This window comes from Beauveria bassiana (genome assembly GCF_000280675.1).
Source record: "Beauveria bassiana ARSEF 2860 unplaced genomic scaffold BBA_S00005, whole genome shotgun sequence".
Lineage (NCBI taxonomy): Eukaryota > Fungi > Ascomycota > Sordariomycetes > Hypocreales > Cordycipitaceae > Beauveria > Beauveria bassiana.
In genome coordinates this window covers 22,047-43,412 of record NW_007930840.1, presented here as the reverse complement: position 1 = coordinate 43,412, position 21,366 = coordinate 22,047, and the positions used below count along the sequence as shown (strand labels likewise).

General features: G+C 53.0%; 6 protein-coding genes across 6 annotated transcripts; 2 read left to right on the top strand and 4 right to left on the bottom strand.

Annotated features, from left to right (window-relative positions):
- Positions 1–193: 193 nt before the first annotated feature.
- On the top strand, positions 194–1,381 carry BBA_02318 (Ser/Thr protein phosphatase family protein; the record flags this gene model as incomplete). Its single annotated transcript, XM_008597415.1, has 1 exon — positions 194–1,381. The coding sequence occupies one exon, from the start codon at positions 194–196 to the stop codon at positions 1,379–1,381; it is 1,188 nt and encodes a 395-aa protein (XP_008595637.1).
- Positions 1,382–5,757: 4,376 nt separating this feature from the next.
- BBA_02317 (serine/threonine-protein kinase nak1) lies at positions 5,758–7,757 on the top strand (the record flags this gene model as incomplete). The annotated part of the gene is made up of 2 exons (XM_008597414.1): positions 5,758–6,937; positions 7,024–7,757. 2 exons carry the CDS (start codon positions 5,758–5,760, stop codon positions 7,755–7,757), a joined length of 1,914 nt encoding a protein of 637 aa, XP_008595636.1.
- Positions 7,758–7,965: 208 nt separating this feature from the next.
- BBA_02316 (transaldolase-like protein) lies at positions 7,966–9,481 on the bottom strand (the record flags this gene model as incomplete). The annotated part of the gene is made up of 6 exons (XM_008597413.1): positions 7,966–8,202; positions 8,252–8,635; positions 8,692–8,975; positions 9,104–9,115; positions 9,181–9,199; positions 9,443–9,481. The coding sequence occupies 6 exons, from the start codon at positions 9,479–9,481 to the stop codon at positions 7,966–7,968; spliced, it is 975 nt and encodes a 324-aa protein (XP_008595635.1).
- A 1,173-nt stretch (positions 9,482–10,654) lies between these two features.
- BBA_02315 (protein family CysZ) lies at positions 10,655–11,957 on the bottom strand (the record flags this gene model as incomplete). The annotated part of the gene is made up of 7 exons (XM_008597412.1): positions 10,655–10,770; positions 10,822–10,892; positions 10,943–11,016; positions 11,074–11,105; positions 11,159–11,624; positions 11,699–11,774; positions 11,842–11,957. The coding sequence occupies 7 exons, from the start codon at positions 11,955–11,957 to the stop codon at positions 10,655–10,657; spliced, it is 951 nt and encodes a 316-aa protein (XP_008595634.1).
- A 993-nt stretch (positions 11,958–12,950) lies between these two features.
- Positions 12,951–14,593, bottom strand: BBA_02314 (integral membrane protein, putative; the record flags this gene model as incomplete). Its single annotated transcript, XM_008597411.1, has 4 exons — positions 12,951–13,087; positions 13,554–14,005; positions 14,057–14,535; positions 14,582–14,593. The coding sequence occupies 4 exons, from the start codon at positions 14,591–14,593 to the stop codon at positions 12,951–12,953; spliced, it is 1,080 nt and encodes a 359-aa protein (XP_008595633.1).
- Positions 14,594–18,028: 3,435 nt separating this feature from the next.
- Positions 18,029–20,680, bottom strand: BBA_02313 (tudor domain-containing protein; the record flags this gene model as incomplete). Its single annotated transcript, XM_008597410.1, has 1 exon — positions 18,029–20,680. The coding sequence occupies one exon, from the start codon at positions 20,678–20,680 to the stop codon at positions 18,029–18,031; it is 2,652 nt and encodes an 883-aa protein (XP_008595632.1).
- Positions 20,681–21,366: the final 686 nt, after the last annotated feature.

The following is a 21,366-nucleotide window of genomic DNA, read 5'->3' as shown; positions in this document are numbered from 1 at the left end:
CATGAAACCTCTCTTTACCTCACCTTGACATGAACGTGCCGTTTCTCGCACAGTTCCTGGCTACTTTCATCGTCGATTTCGCTTCACATATACGAACCTCGCGACGATAAGATTTACTACCTTAATATCAGCGCTATATCCGTACCACCGTACCCGCGATCGACCTCTAGCGCCACGCAGGCAAGCAGCCACCATGCCGCGTCTGGGTCCAGAACCCTCGTGGCAGCATCGACGCTTCTACACTATTATGCTCGCCGCCGTTATCTTCACAATTATCTTTGCTGGACTCTGGCGCTTCTCCACCGCGCCTCTCGTATCGCTCCGCGCATGGACGACGGCCTCGCAGACAAATCAGCAGCAGCAGCAGCAGCAGCAGCAACAGCAGCAGCCTAACAGTGACGACGACAATGACGTCGACACGCTTATTCGCCACGTCAAGTTTGACGAACCCACGATGATGAAGAGGCTCCCGCGCAACGTCATTCCTACGGCCGGTAACGGCCGTCGGCTCATCGTCATCGGCGACATCCACGGCATGGACGATGCGCTCGACCGATTGCTCAATCGCGTCGGTTACGACGGCACCACCGACCACATCGTCGCTGCTGGCGACATGGTCAACAAGGGCCCGCACTCGTCGCGTGTTCTTGCCCGCCTTATGGAGCTCGGCGCTTCGGCCGTCCGCGGCAACCACGAGGACCGCGTGCTGCTCGCCCTCGCCTCGGCCGAGGAGCAGGAGGAGGCCAGCGAGAGCGTCGAGTTTCCAGACTTTCAAGAACGCCGCAGCAAGAAGCGCGACCGCGAGACGGCCCGCCAGCTGTCCAAGGAGCAGATCGAGTGGCTGACGGAGAGGCCGCTGATTTTGTCGGCCGACGACCTGGCCATGTACATTGTGCATGCTGGCCTGGTCCCGGGCATCCACCCTCTCGAACAAGATCCCTGGGCTGTCATGTACATGCGCTCTCTGATTGAGCCGCCCAATCATCGCGTCCACCAGATTCCTGACCATTACGGGGATCCCGGTGAAGAGTTCTCGAACGAGGATGCAGATGAACATGCTGAGGAACATGATGACGGTTCCGACGAGAACGCCCACGCCAACATTGCCTTTGAAGACCTAATCCCCATCGAAACCCACCAAGGCCATGATTGGGCCGACCTCTGGGATCTCCGCCAGTCCCAGATCCGCAAAGCCGACCGCCGCACCGTCGTCTACGGCCACGATGCCAAGCGCGGGCTGCAAATTGGCAAGCATACCTGGGGTCTTGACTCGGCCTGCTTCAACGGCGGCAAGCTCACGGCTCTCGTGATTCACGTTAGCAAAAAGGGCCACTTGAAGCGCAAGATTCGCCAGGTATCTTGCAAAAAGTACAAGCACTAACTAACTCGCGACCTCGTCAGGCAAAAGTCTTTCACTTCAGAGGCCTATTTTACTTTACTCTTTTCTTGTGCCACGATACCAATTTTTTATTCCCTCAACACATATATAGATAGTCCCTCATGGTTAGCGCTTATATCTACAACGATTTGATCATCTTGTAACTCATCTACAACAACCTTGATTGTTATTCTCGGCCTACAAACTTTACAGAGCTGAGAAATGCGGGGGTTTTACACGTTCCAATAGTAGCTGACTTGTACTTCCGGCTTTTTCACCATCCCCTCGTCTATTGTGACAGCCATGCAGATTCCTAGCTTGGCATATTACCCCTCTGTCGAGACCTGCAGACAACGCTGCCAAACCATAAATAAAAGTCTAATAGTCGATCCATGCTTATGCATCAAGCCATTTCAGCCATATTGAAAAATTTGGTATATGACTTGTCGATCAACGCCATACGGCGAGACACACATGTTCAGCCACGCCACCGTACGTGCCCTCATGACGACGGGTTGTAACTAGGTAGCAGGCCTGGGGGATTGGTTCTGGCACTAACACCATCAAAAGTAGCTGCGGAAGAGCGTGAGTGGCTCGCTGAGCGTTAACTATACATGTCACGTCGCGTAGCCGAGGTCTGTTCTGTTGAGAGGGTTAAGGGTTCAGGGTTAATTTTGCAGGGGTAACAGCTACTTGGATTCTGACTCGGCGTATCAATATGGAAAAAACCCGGGCTCACATCCTGGGACAAAAAACCATACTGAATGTCTCGACTCCGTTTTACATGCGCTCTCACTATGTTCTGCATCTCACGCTTCCCAACTGGTCATTGATGCCCAGTCTGTCAAAATTGGCCTCGTTTCGGTCCAGACCAGGATACAGAAGGTTCTTACAGCGGTGGCTCCTGTAACAACATTGTCAGCTGGCGTTGGCTGATTGGTTCACGTTGCAACTCACCTGTACAAGTCACATTTGATTTTGTTATTAGGGGCAAATTTGGCAGACGACGCATGATGGAAGCTAGTTATGACACAGCAGCCGGTTAGACACCCGCGTTTTGCCACAGTGAAATGAAATATCCGAGAGAATTTGCACATACAAATTGTCTGACATGTCTTGACACCTGTTCACGCTCGAAACATGGTTATTGGGACCTCGGTAGTTTACATTCTTGAAGAAGGTCACCTGTTGATGTGAGTAGCGACCAACCGTCAGTCTGGCTTTGTAAAAAGAATCGTCAAAGTTGGCAAAGTTGACCGACTAACCAAGATAGCATTAGTGTCGACGTCTGCCGAAGCATCTACGTCTGCCGAGGCAAACGCTGCCAATGCAACGACAAGCGCAGCTTGAAGCCCAGAGATCTGCATCTTGGTGACGGAGGTTTGCAATTCGCGTGGCTTGCTTTTTAGCTCGGATGTAATTACCAGTGGGAGAATGAGATATAAAGAAGATTGATGCGACTGGACTGTGTAGCGGCTGCGCTGCTATATATATTCACAGAGCGGATGGATAACTTTGGGGCTATCGAAGGCTCAGTCGCGATCTGACTGAAAACAGAAGTCGACTGTAGCTGGAACATGTCCTCCTATGCATATTGGTGCAAAATGAGTCTGTTACAGACTGTGTCTAGAATAGCCCGGTGCATATGTAATACTAGTCACAAGTAACCAGTTATTTCGCTTCTGTGCGAGGCATGATACCTATGCGCCAAGCTGCAGAGCAAGTATTGGGGCTAGCTGAACCTGTGCAGTATTTATCCCATGCAAGTAGTCCATAGCTTCTGGCTACAAGGATATTCTACCGAGAGAAAAAGGCTGCTGTATATTTCTGTAGATTTTCCTTGCCCTTTGAAGTGATTGTTCACCGTTGATGCTCAGTCACATAGTCAAGCCGCAGACGGGCGAAGGCGCTCTGCCGACATAACAGTTATGTGCTTGTTGTTCAAGTATGTGCCTGCGTAAAGACTTGAATTTACAGACAGTCTTTGTATCACAGACAACGCCGCGATGGAACTGAAACCGACGCCTTGTTCTTTTCACAGCCAAGCTTTGTGGCTTAGGTGCCCGATGAATCAAGCCAATGGCCGACATATTGCTGCAAGGCCGCAGTGTGCCGTTTTTCTCAATCCAACGGCTCCTCCCACCACGCATGGTGTCTCGGAACATGGCCAAGAGTGGCAGCTCTTCTCGCGACCGACAGCCAGGACACTGGGACGGATACTTGCTACACTACCCACATTCGACCCGATCGGCCCATCGGCGGAGCAGTAATTAGTATATAACTAGCCAGTTGACCAGTTTAGCCTCATGCGCAGCTCAGCCGTCGGGGGAGGGGGGAAACGTAGATCGCATTTCCTGCCGCAGAAAGACAAGGCCAACTGTTCTGAACGAATCTTGCCGCTCAACTAGAAGTAGATTAAAGTAGCGCATATATCGGGCCGCGGCCATGCAAGCTTGAAAGCTCCTCGTGTGGGCACCATCGTCTGGCCACCATCGTCTGGCCACCACCTTCCTAACCGCCGAGTTGTGGAGGGTGCAGGCTCACTATCAGGGTTCTTTTTCGCTTGACATCAGCTCGAAAGGAGCATGAGCTGCATATGTTCTTTCCATGCCCACAAGCGGAGAAATCAGTCACCAGTACTCTTCCCGCCAACTTGCTCGCTTTGCTGATCTTGCTCCATCGCACAGTCGTTGTACAGGTTCTGGGATGCTCATTCGACGACTGAGGCTGCGAATCATCAGGCAGCCTCACGACGACTCTTGAATAGAAACTTTATAGAGGGGAACAGACGGTCACAATGGACATGACATTGGTATATAGAGCGGCACAGCCCTTCCACTGAGAGATCCCGGACAAGCACCCCCTACCGCAAGCCAACGCCCCTGCCTCGCACGATTCACTTTCTGTAAATACTGCATGGACAAAGAAAGAGATAACTCGCAAAAGGTAAGCTGCATTTTTAACATGTGCCACGCGGCATGAAATTCAAGGCTCTGTGTATTCTCTGATATCAGCTTCAATGATCTGAGGCTTGTCTTACACCAAAACGACATCGGACGGGATTTTCCATGTCAGCACCGAGCCCTACATAAGCCACACGACTTTCGATAGCTCGGCCTCCCCAGCTACAATCGACCTTGTTGCCGGTTGGGTGATAAGCTCAAGTGCGCGTGTTGCATTTGCCAAGACTATGGCGGCGGGATGGCTTCCTCAACGGGCGTCAAGACACAAGTCAGCACATCATAGCCTCTTTCGAGAACTTCAGTTGAAATTGAGCTCAAAGACTCGAGATTCTGGTTGGCCGAGGATCTGCCACTTTGACTTTCTGTACATCATGCCGGTTCTGTTAGGTCGGTCCGCGATCCGATTAGGCGGCCGATAATGCCAAGGCTGCAGCTGATGCCAGCTGAGGGACACCTCGCCGACATGAGAGCGTAATAAGTAATGTTTACTGCTACGATGCAACAAAAATGTAGCTGCGGTATAAAGTATGCTGCAACTTTGACGCGAGTCGTCGGCGGAAGAGTGGATTTCTCGGGCGGGCTGGAAACTCACACAACCCGAGCCTTGGGTCACAACTTTGGCCTAGACTCGACTCCAAGCAGCGGCAGAGGCAGGGTGGGAGTAATTCTTGTTGCAGGAAATTGAATAGGCTGCTCGACGCAATGTTCGAAGGCTGGTCAACAGTTTTCGTCGAATTACTGAGAGAAGGATCGCCTGTGCTGTATTGGAACATGTCAAACATGCGAGTGTCGCAGCTCTTATCATCTCGAAACTCAACCGAGTTATAGTTACTGGCTGCTGCTTTTGAAAGTATTAAGAATATTTTGTTCTTTTCCGATTTTGCGCGGCATCTGAATTGCATCCCGAGCGCTGCTTGATGCGACAACTTGAAGAAATGCATATAACAACGCCAGGCTCCGTATCGTCACTTCTATACTGCTGAACAGGAAAACAAATTGTTGCGACATCAAATGAACAAGATTGGGTGCTCTTCCCGTTGACAAGACAGCTAGCCTCATGCTTCCAAGCAGGTTTTATAAGTTCTGTTCGAGGTACCTAATCGCCGGTGGTTCTCGCTACTCAGTTTAAAAGGGCAAAAAGTGTTCCCTGAATTCAAAAGAGGAAGGATGGAGCTCTAGGCTCTACTTGCACGTCTGGAGGTGGCATCTCTACTGTGTTCAAGTTGTCACACAGATCTTCCTTGGCGAGCTCGACCTCCTTCACCAGCCACTCGCCAACCCAAGACTAGGTGCGCAAGCCATGTCGCACAAAAGGGGCAGCCTCCTCACCCCTCTGCATATGAACCCCCTCTCGAACTGCAACCAACCAACCTCACATGACATGATAAACATGACCTGATCAGCATCTCGCACACCATGGCCTCCACCACCACCAAGCAGCGCGCCCTCGACGACGCCCACCAAGCCAACGCCGCCGCCTTGGCCCTTCGCCTCGCCGCCTCTTCCCCCCCGCCGCCCTACCGTCTAGATGAGCTCATCGGCCGGGGCTCCTTTGGCCGCGTCTACAAGGCCACGCATGTCTCCACCGCCGCCGTCGTCGCCGTCAAGGTCATTGACATTGAGCGCGGCGACGCCGCCGCGCCCGGGCTCGCCGACACACTCGCCGACCTGCAGAGGGAGCTCGCGGCGCTGCGCGCCCTTCGCGGCTCCGCCCACATCAATCACGTCGTTGAGGCGCTACTCGTCGGGCCCGCTGTGTGGCTCGTCGTCGAGTACTGCGCGGGCGGTAGCGTCGCGACGCTGATGCGGCCGCTGCGGGCTAGTACCGGCGCCGGAGGCGGGCTGCGCGAGAAATGGATCGTGCCGATACTCAGGGAGACGGCCGCGGCGCTGACGTGGGTGCACGAACGGGGGATAATCCACCGCGACGTCAAGGCGGCGAATGTGCTCGTCGCAGAGGACGGTCGGCGCCACGGGGTGCAATTGTGTGATTTTGGCGTCGCGGCGACGCTGCGCCGGAGAGACGACAAGCGCACCACCGTCGTCGGCACGCCGCACTACATGGCGCCGGAACAGCTACTAAGTGGCAGCGAATCGGCGGGAGGATACGGCAGCGAGGTGGACGTCTGGGCTTTTGGCGCGCTCGCGTACGAGCTCGCGACGGGCCGCCCGCCCAACGCCTCGTTGGGCGTGTGCGGCCTCGCGCGGCTCGGACGGGTGTTGCAGATGAGAACGCCGCGACTGAGCGGCGGCGAGCACTCGGACGGCGTGCGAGATCTCGTGGCATGCTGTCTGCAGCGCGAGCCGGCGCGGCGGCCGAGCATGGCCGAGGTGGGGCGCCACGGATACCTGGCGGACACGGAAGCGCAGTTCCCGACCGAGTCGCTAGCGCAGCTGGTGCGCGCGTTTCGCATATGGGAGGCGCAGGGCGGCGACCGTCGGTCGCTGTTTTCGGAGCACGGTGCGGCGTCGGACGCGGACGCGGATGACGACGACGACCATGGGAATGATTTCGTGCAAGACTGGAACTTTAGCACAGCAGTCGAGGCGGAACCCCCAAGCGCGTCTGACGACGAGATACTCTCTGTGGCGTATGGTATTGATGACGACAGGCAGGAGTCGCGGCAACAGCGAAACGCGGCGTCGCGACGGCAGCAGCAGCAGCAACGACGGCAACGGCAGCCTCCGCCGCGGCACGCCGCGTCAAATCGCCGCTTGAGAAAGTGTTCGACTCCAACACGCTCTCCAACTACGACGACTACTCGAGGAAGTACTATGCCAAGTTTCTACCGGCGCCGGTGCAGCAGGCGCTCCTGCACAATGGGCTCTCCGGTCCGTCTGCGGATCGTGAATCGCTGATTGACCTAGACTTGTGCCTGGCCGACAACGACAGCAGCAGTGGCGACAGCTCCGTCGACCTGAACGCCGGCACGGTTCGCCGCCCCGCCGCCGCCGCGTTCGGATGGGAAGGAGACGAAGCGCAAGAACACACGGTGTCGCGGGAATACGACAATCCCCAACACGCTACGCAGACTTGGAAGTTTCTGCCCATATTTTCGCAGCTCGCTTTGGAAAGCCATGGGCCGTCACCCCCGGACTGGAGCGAGGCGAATTCGGACACTTCGCACAGTCGATCCGAGTCAGTCGATAGCCTAATCGACTTGGACGTGGGTGCCGCACCGCCAAGTGACTTTGCCCTTCGTTGCCATGTCGAGCCACAACTTACACCAGCACCGCCGCTCCCTTTTGCGCCGCAGCCGCAGGTCATGATGGGTCAGGCGGGAGATGAGCAGATTAAGCAAGAGCTGCATAGATTGACAGCTAGTTTGGCTGACCACCTGCGCTACGCCACCATTTGTCTCGCCGATTTGCCGATTCGCCCCATACCAGCAACTCCATCAGGAAATCAGACCTAGGTGAGGCTGCAGGTCAGCCCATCAGCCCATTTAAAAGAAAAAGAGAGATTCACAGCATTGTAGATACGGTTTGGTAATTGACGTTATTATTCTTTTATAGCTGTGCCGGTACATAAAACATTACTCAGTCAGACGCGACACGACGTATACAATCTAACCTGTAGGAACGCAACGCGCCGTGCAAATGGACTCGCAAGTTGTATCGTTTCTACGCAGAGAGCTTCTCCTTGAGGGTCTTCTTGAGGGTCTCGGCGTCGGCAGCAAATTTGCTGATACCCTCACGGAGCTTCTCGACGGCCATCTGCTCCTCGTTGAAAGCGAAGCGGAAGGCAGGCTCGTCATTAATGTATGATTTGCGCTCAATGTTCTTGGAAGCGGAGGCAGAGGCATCGAGCTTCTTAGGAACGGCATCGGAGCCGTTTAGCAGCTCCTCGAGTAGAGCAGGCTGTTGATGGTTAGTAGCTGTTATGCGAAGTGAAATAAACTGTACGTACAGAGATGGTCAGGTAGTCACAGCCAGCAAGCTCAGTGATCTCACCAATGTTGCGGAAAGAGGCGCCCATGACAATGGTCTTGTAATCATACTTCTTGTAGTAGTCGAAAATGGCCTTGACTGAGGTCACGCCAGGGTCGTTCTCCTTGCTGTACTCCTGCTTGGTGGCAGCCTTGTACCAGTCGAGGATACGGCCGACGAAGGGGGAAATGAGGAAGGCGTTGGCCTCGGCGGCAGCGATAGCCTGGGGAAGCGAGAACATGAGAGTCAAGTTGCAGTTGATCTGGTGGTCGCGCTGAAGGATCTCGGCGGCCTTGATACCCTCCCATGTGGAGGCAATCTTGATGAGGACGCGGTCCTTGGAGATGCCCTGCTGCTTGTAGAGCTGTTTATGACGGTCAGCATATGGAATTTGGATCTAGTGAAAGGTGAGCAGCTCACGTCGATGATTTGGAGAGCCTTGTCGACGGAGCCCTTGGTGTCGAAAGAAAGCTTGGCATCGACCTCGGTAGAAACGCGGCCGGGAATGATTTCGAGAATCTTCTGGCCAAACTCGACCAGGAGACGGTCGAGGGCGTTGTCGACCTGGGCGTCGACATCGCCACCCTTCTTCTTAGCCCAGGCAACCGCATCGTCAATCAGCTTCGCATATTCGGTCTTCTTGGAAGCGGCGAGGATAAGCGAAGGGTTGGTGGTGGCATCCTGGGGCTTGTACTTGTCAATGGCTGCGAAATGGTCAGTGTCTGTTTGTTGACAACATCGGCAGGCGGGAAGCTGCGGCGACGGAAGCGAGGGAGAATATGTCTCAAATCGGCCGCAGCGGCGTGTGTAAAGACGGGAGGGGGTAACTAACTGGCAAAGTCGCCTAGAAGAGAGAGAATGATGTTAGTAAAAGATAAATTGTAGCTTGCGAAAGCTGCGGGAATTTACCAGAATCACAGACGACAACCTAGAGAAATGGGGTCAGCGATTTCGGACGAAGCGGTAAGGCATGGAGTTGGGACAAAAGACAAGTAGTCATTCATTGGTAGAAAAGTAGCCCATCAACTTCTTCTCAAGAAAAATCATGTCGTTCCCCAACGCGGGCCGTCTGGCCAGTCTAGCGGCCGTTGAGTCGCGAAGTGATGTGGCGGCGACGAGGGGCAACGACATGATGGCGGGGTAGATGCGCGAGGAATGAGTAAGTACTTACAGTGCCGGTGGCCTTGAGCTGCTCGAGAGAGTTGGACATTGTGAATGGAATTTAGGATATCGAAGAGGGAAGACGAATGTTTGGTCAATAGATTGTGATGGGGAAAGGAAGTGAGGCAAGATAGTTGAAGACGGGAAGAGAAGGATAAAAAGGTAGGGCAGGCCTGATGACGGAGTGCTTATGATATAATGCCAAAGCCAAAGTGCAACTGCGAGAAATTTTTGGGCCTGCTATAAAGCGCTGTAGCTAATGACGCTGGCGGCTGGAGTGCTTCACTAGTGGGGGTTCTTGCAGTGGCAAAGTGGCAAGTTTCATAGTTTGGTTGGTCGGCAATGTTTGGGTGGTTTGGGCAGAGGGGCTTTGGTGGGGTTCTGTGGTGCAGATGCACCGCTGTGGACGCTGCTACAGTTTGCTTCGGCCTTTGACTATTGTCAAGAACAGATTCATGATAGTATAAGGCGCAAGGAATCAGCGCAATTTTTTTGTTCATTTTTACAAAGGAGCAAGCACAGAAACTGCTTTCCCAGTACAAGAAGCCCCTCCCAAACAGGCACCAGGGTCTTCGATACTTGATACCCTGAATCCACTAAACTAGCACCAAACGGTGCTGCGTGAATATTCATGTCATTTTTAGAGGCCAAGATCATACTTAAAAGGCCTGAAAATTGACATCTAAAACCTGTAAATTGGAGAAATCATAAAACACACTGCACAGTTATATGATTACTTCGCTCTGGAGTCCTTTTCATGAGCTGTGATGCAATTTCACCCATTCACCTGAGCGCCGCGATGTCCATCCTTGCTCTCCGATACCCGGGTGTGCCGGGCGGCCGGAATTAGCATTTTCAAACACGCAGGTAAGGCGAAGAGTTCCCAGCAGTCATTCGCTCATGTAGATTCTCCACAAATCAGTGCCTCCAGTGGTCGTGGACCACCCACTCATGGCAACTCCGGCACCTCCAACACGGCCATTCCGCGTCCGCGCCGATCACCAAGGTGATGCTTCGGTCGCACCTCCGCGGGCGTCCTAATTTATTACCGAGACAGGGAAAAGTGCGGCGATCGGACCGTTTATCAGTTACAAGTTGCTTTGTCATTGATTTTCTTATAATTTCGCAATCTGCTACCTGGCTTGGCCTCGTGACACGACCCCGTTCGAGTGAAAATCATGCGCATCAAAGTAGAGCAATGCCACTTGATTAATGCCACCATCTACAGCTCCGACTTCTCCGTCGCCTTGTCGGCGGCCGCACGCAGATTCGGCGCCGTATCGTTTGTCAGCGACGTGTTGTGCGCCTCAAGATCGGCTGCCCACAAAGCCGCGCCCACTGAATTTTGTCAGCGTCATCACCTGCAGTTGCCTCTACGACGCTACTTACCTGTGTTTGTGTACGTGAAGAGCATGCTTGCGATGGGAATCATTTCCAAGGCAGTAGCGACGAGTCCGAACCTTGACGACGTTAGAAAGGCTGATGCGCCTCGGGCATCACGCGCACTCACGATGTGTAGGCCCCGACATGGGTATTGACCCATTTGGACTTTTGCGCATCGGACCAGTTCTTCAACTGAAAGTACTAGTTACACAGTCGTTAGTACACCAGCTGCTGATTACAAGAATGCTGCCTTCTTACTCTCTCGTGAACCGATCGTCCGCGATTGCGACCTGTCCTCGTGATTAACCACGGCTCTTGTTCGCATTGCATTCGCTTGACTCACCTTGGAAAAAGACAAACGCCACGGTTCCCACAAGCGGGATCGCGTTAAGCGGTAGGTACAGCAGGTACCGGATGATGGCCTTTGGGCTAAAGCGCTCAAAAGGGCTGCGCAGGACCTTGCCCAGGCGCTGCATCGGGTCGCGGCCAGCCTTGAGCTCGCGGCCTTCGCTGACGACGGTCGTCGCGTTGCGCGACACGAGCGTACCATCAAACGTGTCGAGGATGGCATCCTGCAACAGCCATCCGCGCGACACGGTGTTGATGATGGCCGAGCTCTCGCTCAGCACTAGCAGCACCGTCGACACCACCGCAAACGGCCCGTTGACGAAGACGAGCACCGCCAGCTGCGGCAGGTACGTAAACGCAAACATGGATCCGACGACGCCAACCGACAGCACCAGGATGGGGCCGAGGCGCGAGAGGAACGGCTTCCACAGCGATCGGTGCGTGATGAAGTAGACGATACCCTTTGTAGGAGTGTAAACCGGTGATTAGCGATCCAATGTTTTCGCGGCGCGCCGAGGAGCATGATCCCGTTTACCTTGAGCGGATACAGATATGCGCGGCTCTTCATGGCCTCGAGCGCAACCTTGCGCACGTTGCCAAAGTCCTCCTTACTACGCGTTGGGGATATTGTTAGCAGCCTTTACCAGCGCAAAGATGCGACGAGAATATAGTTCTCACATTATTTCACCAGCTTTTTCACCGACAACGCCTACTGTGCGCGCGCCGCGCGACGTGGGCTGCTTTTTGTCGCCGCCGCTGGCGACGGCGTCCGAGGAAGAGGCGTGTGAACTCATTTGCTAGTCGCAGGGAAAGTTGTATGGCTCGATCGATCGGGTAGCGCGTGTATTGTGGGAACAACGATGCGACAACTGTCCTTTGTTCAATTGATGGATCGATTGCTGAGGGGATTTTGAAACGGAGGGAAGCACTTTTACCAATTTTTGCAAAGAGGGAAAATACTTGGGTTTGCGGCATTCATAAGCTTGACCCAATCTGTGAGGTAGGGATGCCGTCATCGAAGCCCCATTGTGCGGCGGGCTAGACCGAGCTGAACCAGGCCTTGGCCTCGCTACTAGTTACCTGTTTATTGCTCCTTCTTTTCGCGTCACTGTGCGCCTTTGTCACGACCAATCATGGCGTTGTGCATGTACAGAGCTAACATTTCAAAACGTCCTGCTGGGTTTGACGCGCAGAGTTGATCTCATCGGCTACATGTCCTACCGAACACAGAGCTCTTGGCTTGCAGCAGTTCTTTCCTTAGGACGCCGAAAAGAATAGCCATGCCTTCATGAGCTCGCGTAGTGTTTCCAAGTCTTCTAGTTAACTTTCACTGAAGATACGATTCATTCGGTGGAGGACGCTGCATGTTCCAAAATACGTAGGCGCAACGCCACACTTCGTCGTTTCTGTTATTGTAACATATACCTGGTGAGTAGGTATTTTCGGTGGCCTGAGTACCAAAGATAAGAAGAACACGAAAGAAACTTGTAAACTGTTCCCGATGGCCATCCAACACCGCGCTTAGCAACTTGGGTGAAGCTTTATATAACTTGGCCAGACGAAACGAATCAAGGCTGCAGCTCTGGGACTAACGTCGTCATAATTCGCTTTCTAGGTGATCAGGCCTGCAGTAGATCTGCTCATTCTATCAGGCTGAATGAACGAGGGAACCCTCGGGCACCAAAGACGTTTCCAGTGCGAAAACAAAAGTTTAAAGTAAACCTGATAACGGTAGAAAGCCTTTAATCCTAGAAAATTCTAATACAGTAGTGAGAAATTCCTCAAAATCACGAGCCGGAAATCGAGGTAAAGGCGGCACCGCGGTGCGACTTGCGAATAGATGTAACATTGGTGAAGTCCTTGACAATGATTCGAGTCTTGCTCAGGGCGAAAGCAATCTCAGACATGAGTACGAAGAATGCATCTTGAGCCTCAGAGCGCGTATCAAATTCGAATCATATATCAATGCCTCTCCATCATCGTCGCTTGAACGGTCAATTGATGAGCGGTCATTGCATAGTAGAGCGCATTCGGCAAAGCCAAAGCGAAACAAGCTCAGATTGTTATGGGTGCTATTTCAAAGAGGTTCATGGCACGTAGTGACATGCGTGACATACTGCTGTGTTACAGAGTATGCTATAATCGGCAGAGTGAACACCAGCATACCAATCGTCTTGCCCCTTTGCAGTCCAACCCAACCCAACCAAACCAAACGCCAAGAACCAACGCCAAGAACCAACGCCAAGAATCAGCACCATACGTTTCATAACTCAAAAGGTCATTATTCATTATCATGGCACTTGAAAAACTCCTGTGCTGTTAGGCTTATACCTCCACCCTGTCCATAGGCTGCCTCCGAGGCTCCTTGTTAATCGACCCTTCGTCCAAACCGGCTGTCTCGATGACTCGCAGCTCATAACAGCTGTTTCGGGATTCTGTACGCGTGGGATTATCAACAGAGTACGCAGACCTCGTCTTGAGCATGCCCTCTCCGTCAGACTCGTCATGCAGCCTGTAGAATGCACTGCGGCCGGGATTGTTGTCTGACGAGTCATGCTGCGTCATGACGGATACGTGTGGTTTCCTGCTGCTGAGTTTTGAGATCGTTTCGATCGTGACATCGAGTGGTGCGGAGGAAGTCGAGCGCGCGAAGCGAATATTGATGCCCAGCTTGCTGGCGGCGGCATTGAGTATTGGCCGCAGCGTGGGTAGACAGGCGGAAATGATACCGGCGCACATTTCAACATCGGACCAAACTAGCAGTGGGGCCAGAGAATAGGGAATATCGTTTTTGTCGTAGTTGAACAGAACCCAAGTTCGATATGAAGATGTGAAGACGGCACTGTAAGATAATTAGAGGATAATAGTGGCCATGTACAGGGGAGAAACGTACAAGAATCCGAGGCCGAACACCATCGTCAGGCCAATCTTTTCGCTCCTTTTCAAATGCAATCTCCAAATTTGAGGGATGGGCAGGATCAGAATCAGAATGTCGCTGAAAATCGTGCTGCTAGCATTTGCCAGCCAAACGCCGACCTCGTTGACGCATGTGCCGGGCATTTCGGGGATCCAAAGTCTCTCAATGGGTTTGCAGATAAAGGTAAAAAGAAAGGAAATTGAAATGGCCCAGCATACGACAAAGGTACCGACAGTAATGACTTGCTTTTTGAAACCGGGCAGGCGAAAGATCCGGTAATACATCATTAACAGGCTGAGCTTAGTCCAGCACAGATTCCAGATATAAATGACTTCGGTGATGAGGAGCCATTTGGAGATGTTGTGAACCGCGTGCTTCGAGAGGCTATTCACGTGGTAGCCAACGCCCTCAATATACATGGCGAATCCTATCCCGAGAACCACCCAATTCCACATCTAGCTAATTAGCACACTCGCCGTGGCTTCGTCACGTTATACTTACCATGGAGAACATGATTAAATAGTCATCCCACCACAATTTTTGCTTTCTAATCCGCCTACTAATCAGGCGAAGAAACACGGACGTCACGGCAAGCGTTGTCACGCATGATGTTGATAGAATAATCCACACTCTCATCGCGCGGGGCTCGTAATGTGGCACGCCAGGCACCTTATATCACGTGAGATTGGCCACCATTGCAACGACTGGCGAGGGCTAGCCTCGGAAGAGTCGAAATCGGGCAAATATGACGCAAAGCAAGAGCTGAAGAGTAAGCAAGTGTTTTCGGATTAATGGACAAGGTCCAACGGTCTTGCATCCGCATGGTCAAATGAGAGAACGGATGGTAGATGAGACATGGCGACATACATAACATATTTAACTGGCATGACTGGGGTGCACTGTAGGTACAATGACCAGAGACAACAGACCAAAGCGCGGCAATGCCAGAAACTACCTAGGGTCGGCGCAGACGACAAGGATGGTTAAAAGAGGAATATCAGGCTGCCGGGGCCACATATGGTGGCGCTGCCATCTCGGCGGTTTTGATGCGCCAGTTGAAGATGCGTCAACTGTAGATGCAGCAGGTCTAATGCTTAGTGGTCAACAGAAAACTACCTAGTGTCGTATTAACTAGCAAAACGCGTTGGTGGGCCAGACGCAGCTCATCTGCGTCGTGCCTTGTCGCAGTATTTGGTCCCCCGCTTGGCCAGGATGGGAAGCTGTCTGTCAGGGCGATCCGTTCATTGAATCTACTGTGGTTGTGTACCTCGTACCACATTGTGCAATTGAACGATTCAGGCGAGGTCATGGCCGAGAAATGTTGGTGATGCAAACCTAGCAGTAGCCGCCGAAATGTTTGATGGTCTCTGACTGGCAGCTGGCAGCTGGTAAGCGATTGTCTACCAGCTGGCCCGCGAAAAAGTGCAAACGGACACAAAATCCAACTCGAGCCACGCCACAACCACCACTATCACCAGGTTCATGACGGCGGCAGACCATCAACAAGACTCGATGTCGTACGACTTCGACGCTACGGATTACCCTCTGTCGAAATACTCATCGCCGAAGGGGCTACCAGAGAGCCTCGTCCAATTCTTGGGACAAACAAGGTGTTGGGGCTGCATGCTGTCTTGTTTCGCCTCGTCCGCTTTTAAGCGCTCTTGCTAGTTACTGACAAAATTGAACACACTTCTGCGACATAGCAAGGAAGCCATGGTGCGGTTCGTACAGTCGACGAACGATGGCCTGAAAATCTCTTCTTTGCGCTTCCACTTCGCGTATCGCTCCCCTTGGCCTGTAGGTAAGTGCCTTTGTCCGCTTGATCAGTGCGTTTCGCATAAGTGTCCAGTTACAAACATAACTTAAATTTCTTCGACCAGACCCGATGCCCAATTCGCCCTAGCACACGGGATCGTCCATGCGCGCGATCTACACAAGTCCAATGTGTCAGGCCTGCAAAGCGTGGGCTTGCATCGAGACTCTGTGTCGCACCAAAGTAGGGGAAATGGGATGTAGCGCCGGGCCGGCGATTTGACAGCTAATCAGGTAGGAGCAGACTGCAAGCCCTTTTCGGCGCGCCCTGGCCGCTTGGAGTTGCCACACACCGACAGACAGCTGAAAGTAGCCCGGCCATACTGCTCCAAGCAAGACTCCAGAACAATCATTATCGGCCCGCTTTTGCCCGCGTTCATCTTGAAACGACAATATTGGTTTCTGGCAGAAGTTGCCGACAGCTGCCCAGGCCCACCACATCTGCGCTTTTTGATTGATCAATCAAAGATCAAAGAAGATCACCGCAGTCATTTCATTCCGCAAGCCCGGTTTCACATGTCATTGCTTTGGTAAAAGCTCGCGACACCAACTCTGGTCTTTCGCCACTGGCCGTGTCCGGGGAAGTGGGCGGCTCAATATCTCTAGAGACAGAGAACGTACAGGTTTGAGCAACGGCGGAACGACATAAAACTACATGTGAAAAATAACACTTCTTGCAACGCAACACCTCGCTGCATACCTCAAGCAGGGCCTAAACCTTGTTTGCAGCTGCAATGACACAACCAAATCTGACGCCCGTTCATCATGGCCTTGCGGAGAAGCTGCGGCTGTCTATGTTAACAAGTCTGCCGCTGGTCGCACCAACCCCCCTGTATGAAATGTGGTGCCTTGTGATACTTCCTCAACCCAAGCTCGCCGACCTGCAGATGGCCAATGCTTTTGCCATCCGACCCGAATCTGCCACGACGCTTGACACCGTTGTGACCGCACCATCGTTAGCAACTTCGGATTGATTCCTCTGGCGGTTCGAGCCTACTTGAAGCTAACACATTGAGCGTTTCTTTGGTGCTTCTCTCCGAGGATTTGCGCAGTTCAGTCACTAGGTCCTTGACGAAATGCCATCCCCGCACGTTGACCGAACGCGAACTCCATGAAGCGCCGCGAGGCTTGCATTAGTCAACTATTCACAGAAGGACTGGAGTGTCAGGCACCCACATAGGCGCACCATAGGCACCCTTAGTGGGCACCCACATCTTCCACAATACATCACACACTCATCTACATCACATGGAGCCAGCCTCTTTTGTTCTCTCGGGCGTCTGTCCATGGTCTTCTGAGTCGTATCGAGCCGGCAATTACTTTAAACCTGACATACTTCAGACCAAAGATTGAACCCACGTGTCGTCGTGTACTAGTATATGCTCATAGTGGCTTACTGCGTTCCTTGCAGCGTATTCCGCAACTTTGTGGGTGTGCTCAGCGGGAGGGCGGGGGCTAGGTATAGCAGCACCCCGTATCGAGTATTATTGGTAGTCGTCGAAAAGTTGTAGTGACGGGGGAAAAGACGACATGGCATGCAATAAATGCGCTCGGACCTTGTCTCGTACATTGCTTCATGCATATTGCTATTGCAGGAAGACTGGACGCCTGTCGTCATCTGGAACATTGCAGCCGGGCTGTGATTCATGACTGCTCCGCATAGAGTATTATCAAGCAGCTGCATTTATCCAAACGGAGGTCGTTAGGCAGCGCGTTATTCCCATAGTCGATGCATGCGGACTCTATTGAAAGTTCATGTGGACTTTTTTCCCTCTGACCTCGCTGTACAGGCAAACCTAGTCAGTGTGTAACGACGGTTCAATATGCTTATCTGTGACAACTCGTTGTCGCCATGTGCTTGCATATTTCGTCAATTCGTTAGCTTCTAATACATCAATATTCTATAATGGAAAGCCCCATACGTCTTCCCATCAGCCTCCCGTGGGTTTATCCCTCACTTCTTTGATTTGTTCAGACGGCGACGCTAAATCTCAAAAGGTTTAGAATGCAATCCCGAGCCCCAGCATAAACACTTTTAATACCCTCGAGGTGTAAGGCCTTCGATGCATTTTCTGTCCATCTCTTTTCTTTCGTAATAGGAAGCTCTTCTTTTTTTTTTGTGGCGTGCTGGATAGTTTAGTCCTCAGTCAGGTCACCATACTCCCACTGGCCCTGACGCTCGGCCTTGGCCTGAGTCTCCGTCTGGCGGAGGTGCTTCAGGACGGGCTCGAAAGGCTTGCTGCGCTCCCACGCCTTGAGCTTCTTTGGGACCATGCCGAAGCCCGCGGCGACAATGTCGTTGTTGACCGACTCGTTGGGGCCGGGAAGGCCGCCGTCCGTCTTCGGGTCGTAGAGCGTAACGTAGCTAATGTTCTCCTTGGTGTCGACGTAGTCAAAGCTGCCGACAAGGCGCTTGCCCTCGGTCAGGTCAGCGATGAAGGCGACAGCCTCGTCAAAGTAGTCTGCGCCAGTGGGTAGCTGCACAAAGGATAGCGAGGCGTCAGTGGCCTGAGGCTTGAGCTTCTGTGCACCAAATTGGCTCTGTTCGAGAGGGCGGAGGTTAGACCAAGCAACCTTCTCCGAGTTGCCGTAGTCGACGAACAGGACCTCGGCGACCTTGGCAGTGCGGTCGTTGGCGCGGACGCGGGCACGGTACCACTGGCCGTCGAGGGAGAACTTGGCCGAGACATAGTCACCGGTCTTGGGGGGATTGCCCAACGGCTTATTGTTCTTGGAATCGAGATGGAACTTGCGAAAGTCGCTCATCAGCAACTCAAGAGCAGCCGTGCCTTTGCCGATTTCTTGAATCTTGAGCCTGCCGTTACCATCAATGTTGGTAATGACAACATCGCGGTAATCAGTGGGACGCTTCTCCAGGGAAACCTCGGTCTCTTGTGTATCTGCGGGAGCCTCATCTTCCTCCTCCTCATCCTGGGAAGGGTCCCAGTCCTTCCAGAGATTCTTGCGACCTTCCTTGGCGCGCTTCTCAGCAGCAAACAGCTCGGTAGAATTGCCCGACTTTTGGGCTGAGTAGGCGTGCACCGTGGCGAGACCCTCCTCAACGAGGACCTTGGCAAAGTTTTCGCGGCCGATATACAGCTCACCAATGAAGCCGCCGACTTTGTCCATATCATGAATATTGACCTCGCAGTCGCGCTGGTTGCAGCGACGATTGGCGAGGTCGAGAGCCTCCTTGCCAAAGGGCTCGCCCCCCTCACCATCGGGGCGGGGGGCGCGGGGACCACGAATACCACCAAGAACAAGGGTCAACTTGACATTCTCACGAGGGATCAAGACAGTGAAGCGAGAACCGGCTTTGCAAAAGTCAACAATTGCAGGGACCTTCTTCTGGCGCTGAAGAGTGGCGAGCATGATCTTCGCTTTCTGTAGGTTGTCGGAAAGATCGAGGTACTGCTTAGCCTTTTGCGGCTTGCCTGACCACATACCCTTCTTTTCCTCTTTGGCCTTTTCCTGTGCAGCCAACAGCTCGTCGTAAATGGGCGAGCGGTCGGTATCGTCCTTGCGATGGCGAATAACGCTGGCCCAACCGGCCTCCACGAGCTCCAGGCCAATATTCTTACCCTTGTCTGTGATCGTGGCGACCTCCTTGGCCTCAAAGCCCTCAGTGGCAGGCTTGTTGCCGTCGATGCTAATCTTGACCTGCTTGCCGATAACTTTTTGCCTCAAAAACTCCTTGGCCTCGTCACGGAACGGGGCTTCCGAAGCCTCATTGGTACGGGGACCACGAACACTGCTGAAGCTTATGCGCTTCTCACCGCCGTTTTTGGTGCGCACGATGATGGTGTCGGCGGCAATCACCTTGAAGACGGCCATATCCTGGTTTCCGCCGTCAGCCTTGGCGACGTGGTTCTTGTGTAGACGAAGCTTCTGAGCCTGTGCTTGTCTCTCAGCAGCACGGAGCGGGGCCATCTTTTCGCCAAGCATGGTAGAGTGGAAATCATTGCATCGGGCGAGGCCCTCCTGAAGGAGAAATTCGGCGATGTTACCGCGGGGGTGGAGGACGTGGGCAACCAGCTGTCCCTGAGGACTAGCGCCCACAATTTCGACCTTGACAAGACGCTGCAGAAGCCTAGACTCAACAAAGGCCCTGGCCTCGTTACCATACTCTTCAGCGGGCTGTGTAGCTCCGGTCGAGGTCTGCACTCTTTCGGTGGCAGGGGCACGAACACCGGCGAGAAGGGTCATGGGCTGAACATGCTTCTTCTCAGATAGAAGCAGGCGCACAAGAAGTCTGTCACCACTGAGAACACGCTCAACAATACCATCAACGATCTTGCCCTTCCATTCCTTGATAAAGTCGGGGCTACCAAGGTCATTCTGCACCTCAATCATGCCACCAGTGCCAGCCCACAGACCCTTGGATTCAGCTTTTGCCTGAGATTCGAGAGCACGGAGAGTCTCGAGCTTACTTAGAATCTCCTCAGAGTCTTCTTTCTTGCCAGCATCCTCGCGAACCTTTAGCCAACCAGCCTTGACCAGCTCATCGGGAAGCTCAGTGCCATCCTTGAGCTTGACGGTGCCAAATTCTCGTCCAGAGTTGGGGATGGTATAATGAATGATAGCCTGCACGGGCTTGCCAACAACAAGATTGCGGAGGTACTCGCGGGATTGGAAGGCAAAGGGCTCGTCACCGTCGCGGCGCAGATGAGGAGCGGTGACGTAGGCAAGAGAAATGTTTCGTTCGGTGGCAGGGTTGTTCGGACTGGTCAAAACAAGAGTGTCGCCGCTAAGAACGCTTTTGACGTTGCCGATGAATGGCTTGGACATGATGAAAGAACCGGTAAGGATAGACGGGAGAGATCTATTGAGAGGCGGGTTTGGTCAGTATACACCACACGTTACGGAATTGGTAAGAAGTAGGCTATAGAGCTCGGCCACTAGTCGGTGCTTGGTAGTATTGACGGCCCATTCGTATGCGAAGCATCTTGTGCGTATCACAGACAGATGTTCTTTGCCCAGTGTTCATGGCGCCATCGGCTTTACACCGCCACCAAGCATCTCGACAAGCAGCCAGCAATCGCCAATATGTCGCCGCTGCGATTAAATTAACGTACCTAGCGGCAGGAGCCAAGGGAAAAAGCAAAGAGCAAACTGTGATAGAGAATTGAAGGGAAAAACGACCACCTTTCACACAAGTAGAGAGACTGTTGCAGAAGAGAAGAAGTCAGTAGAAATGGTTGGGCAATGGCCTGTCTTGACAGGGGAGCTTGGATGGAGACGCCCCGCAATCTGGCCTGTCGTGTGCTTCAGTGTGGTAAGGCAAGGTGGCCGCTCAATGGGCTCAATGAAACGTGCACTGCACGCTGTCCCGCCGCACCAGTCAGTTGCAGAAGACGATCTAGAAGAGTCATTACGTGGATCCTTCTTCTTCAGACATGACTTCTCAAACAAACAGAAAAAAAAGAAACAAAATCAAAATTATAAAGGTCATTCATCAGCGAGCCGCCTGACCC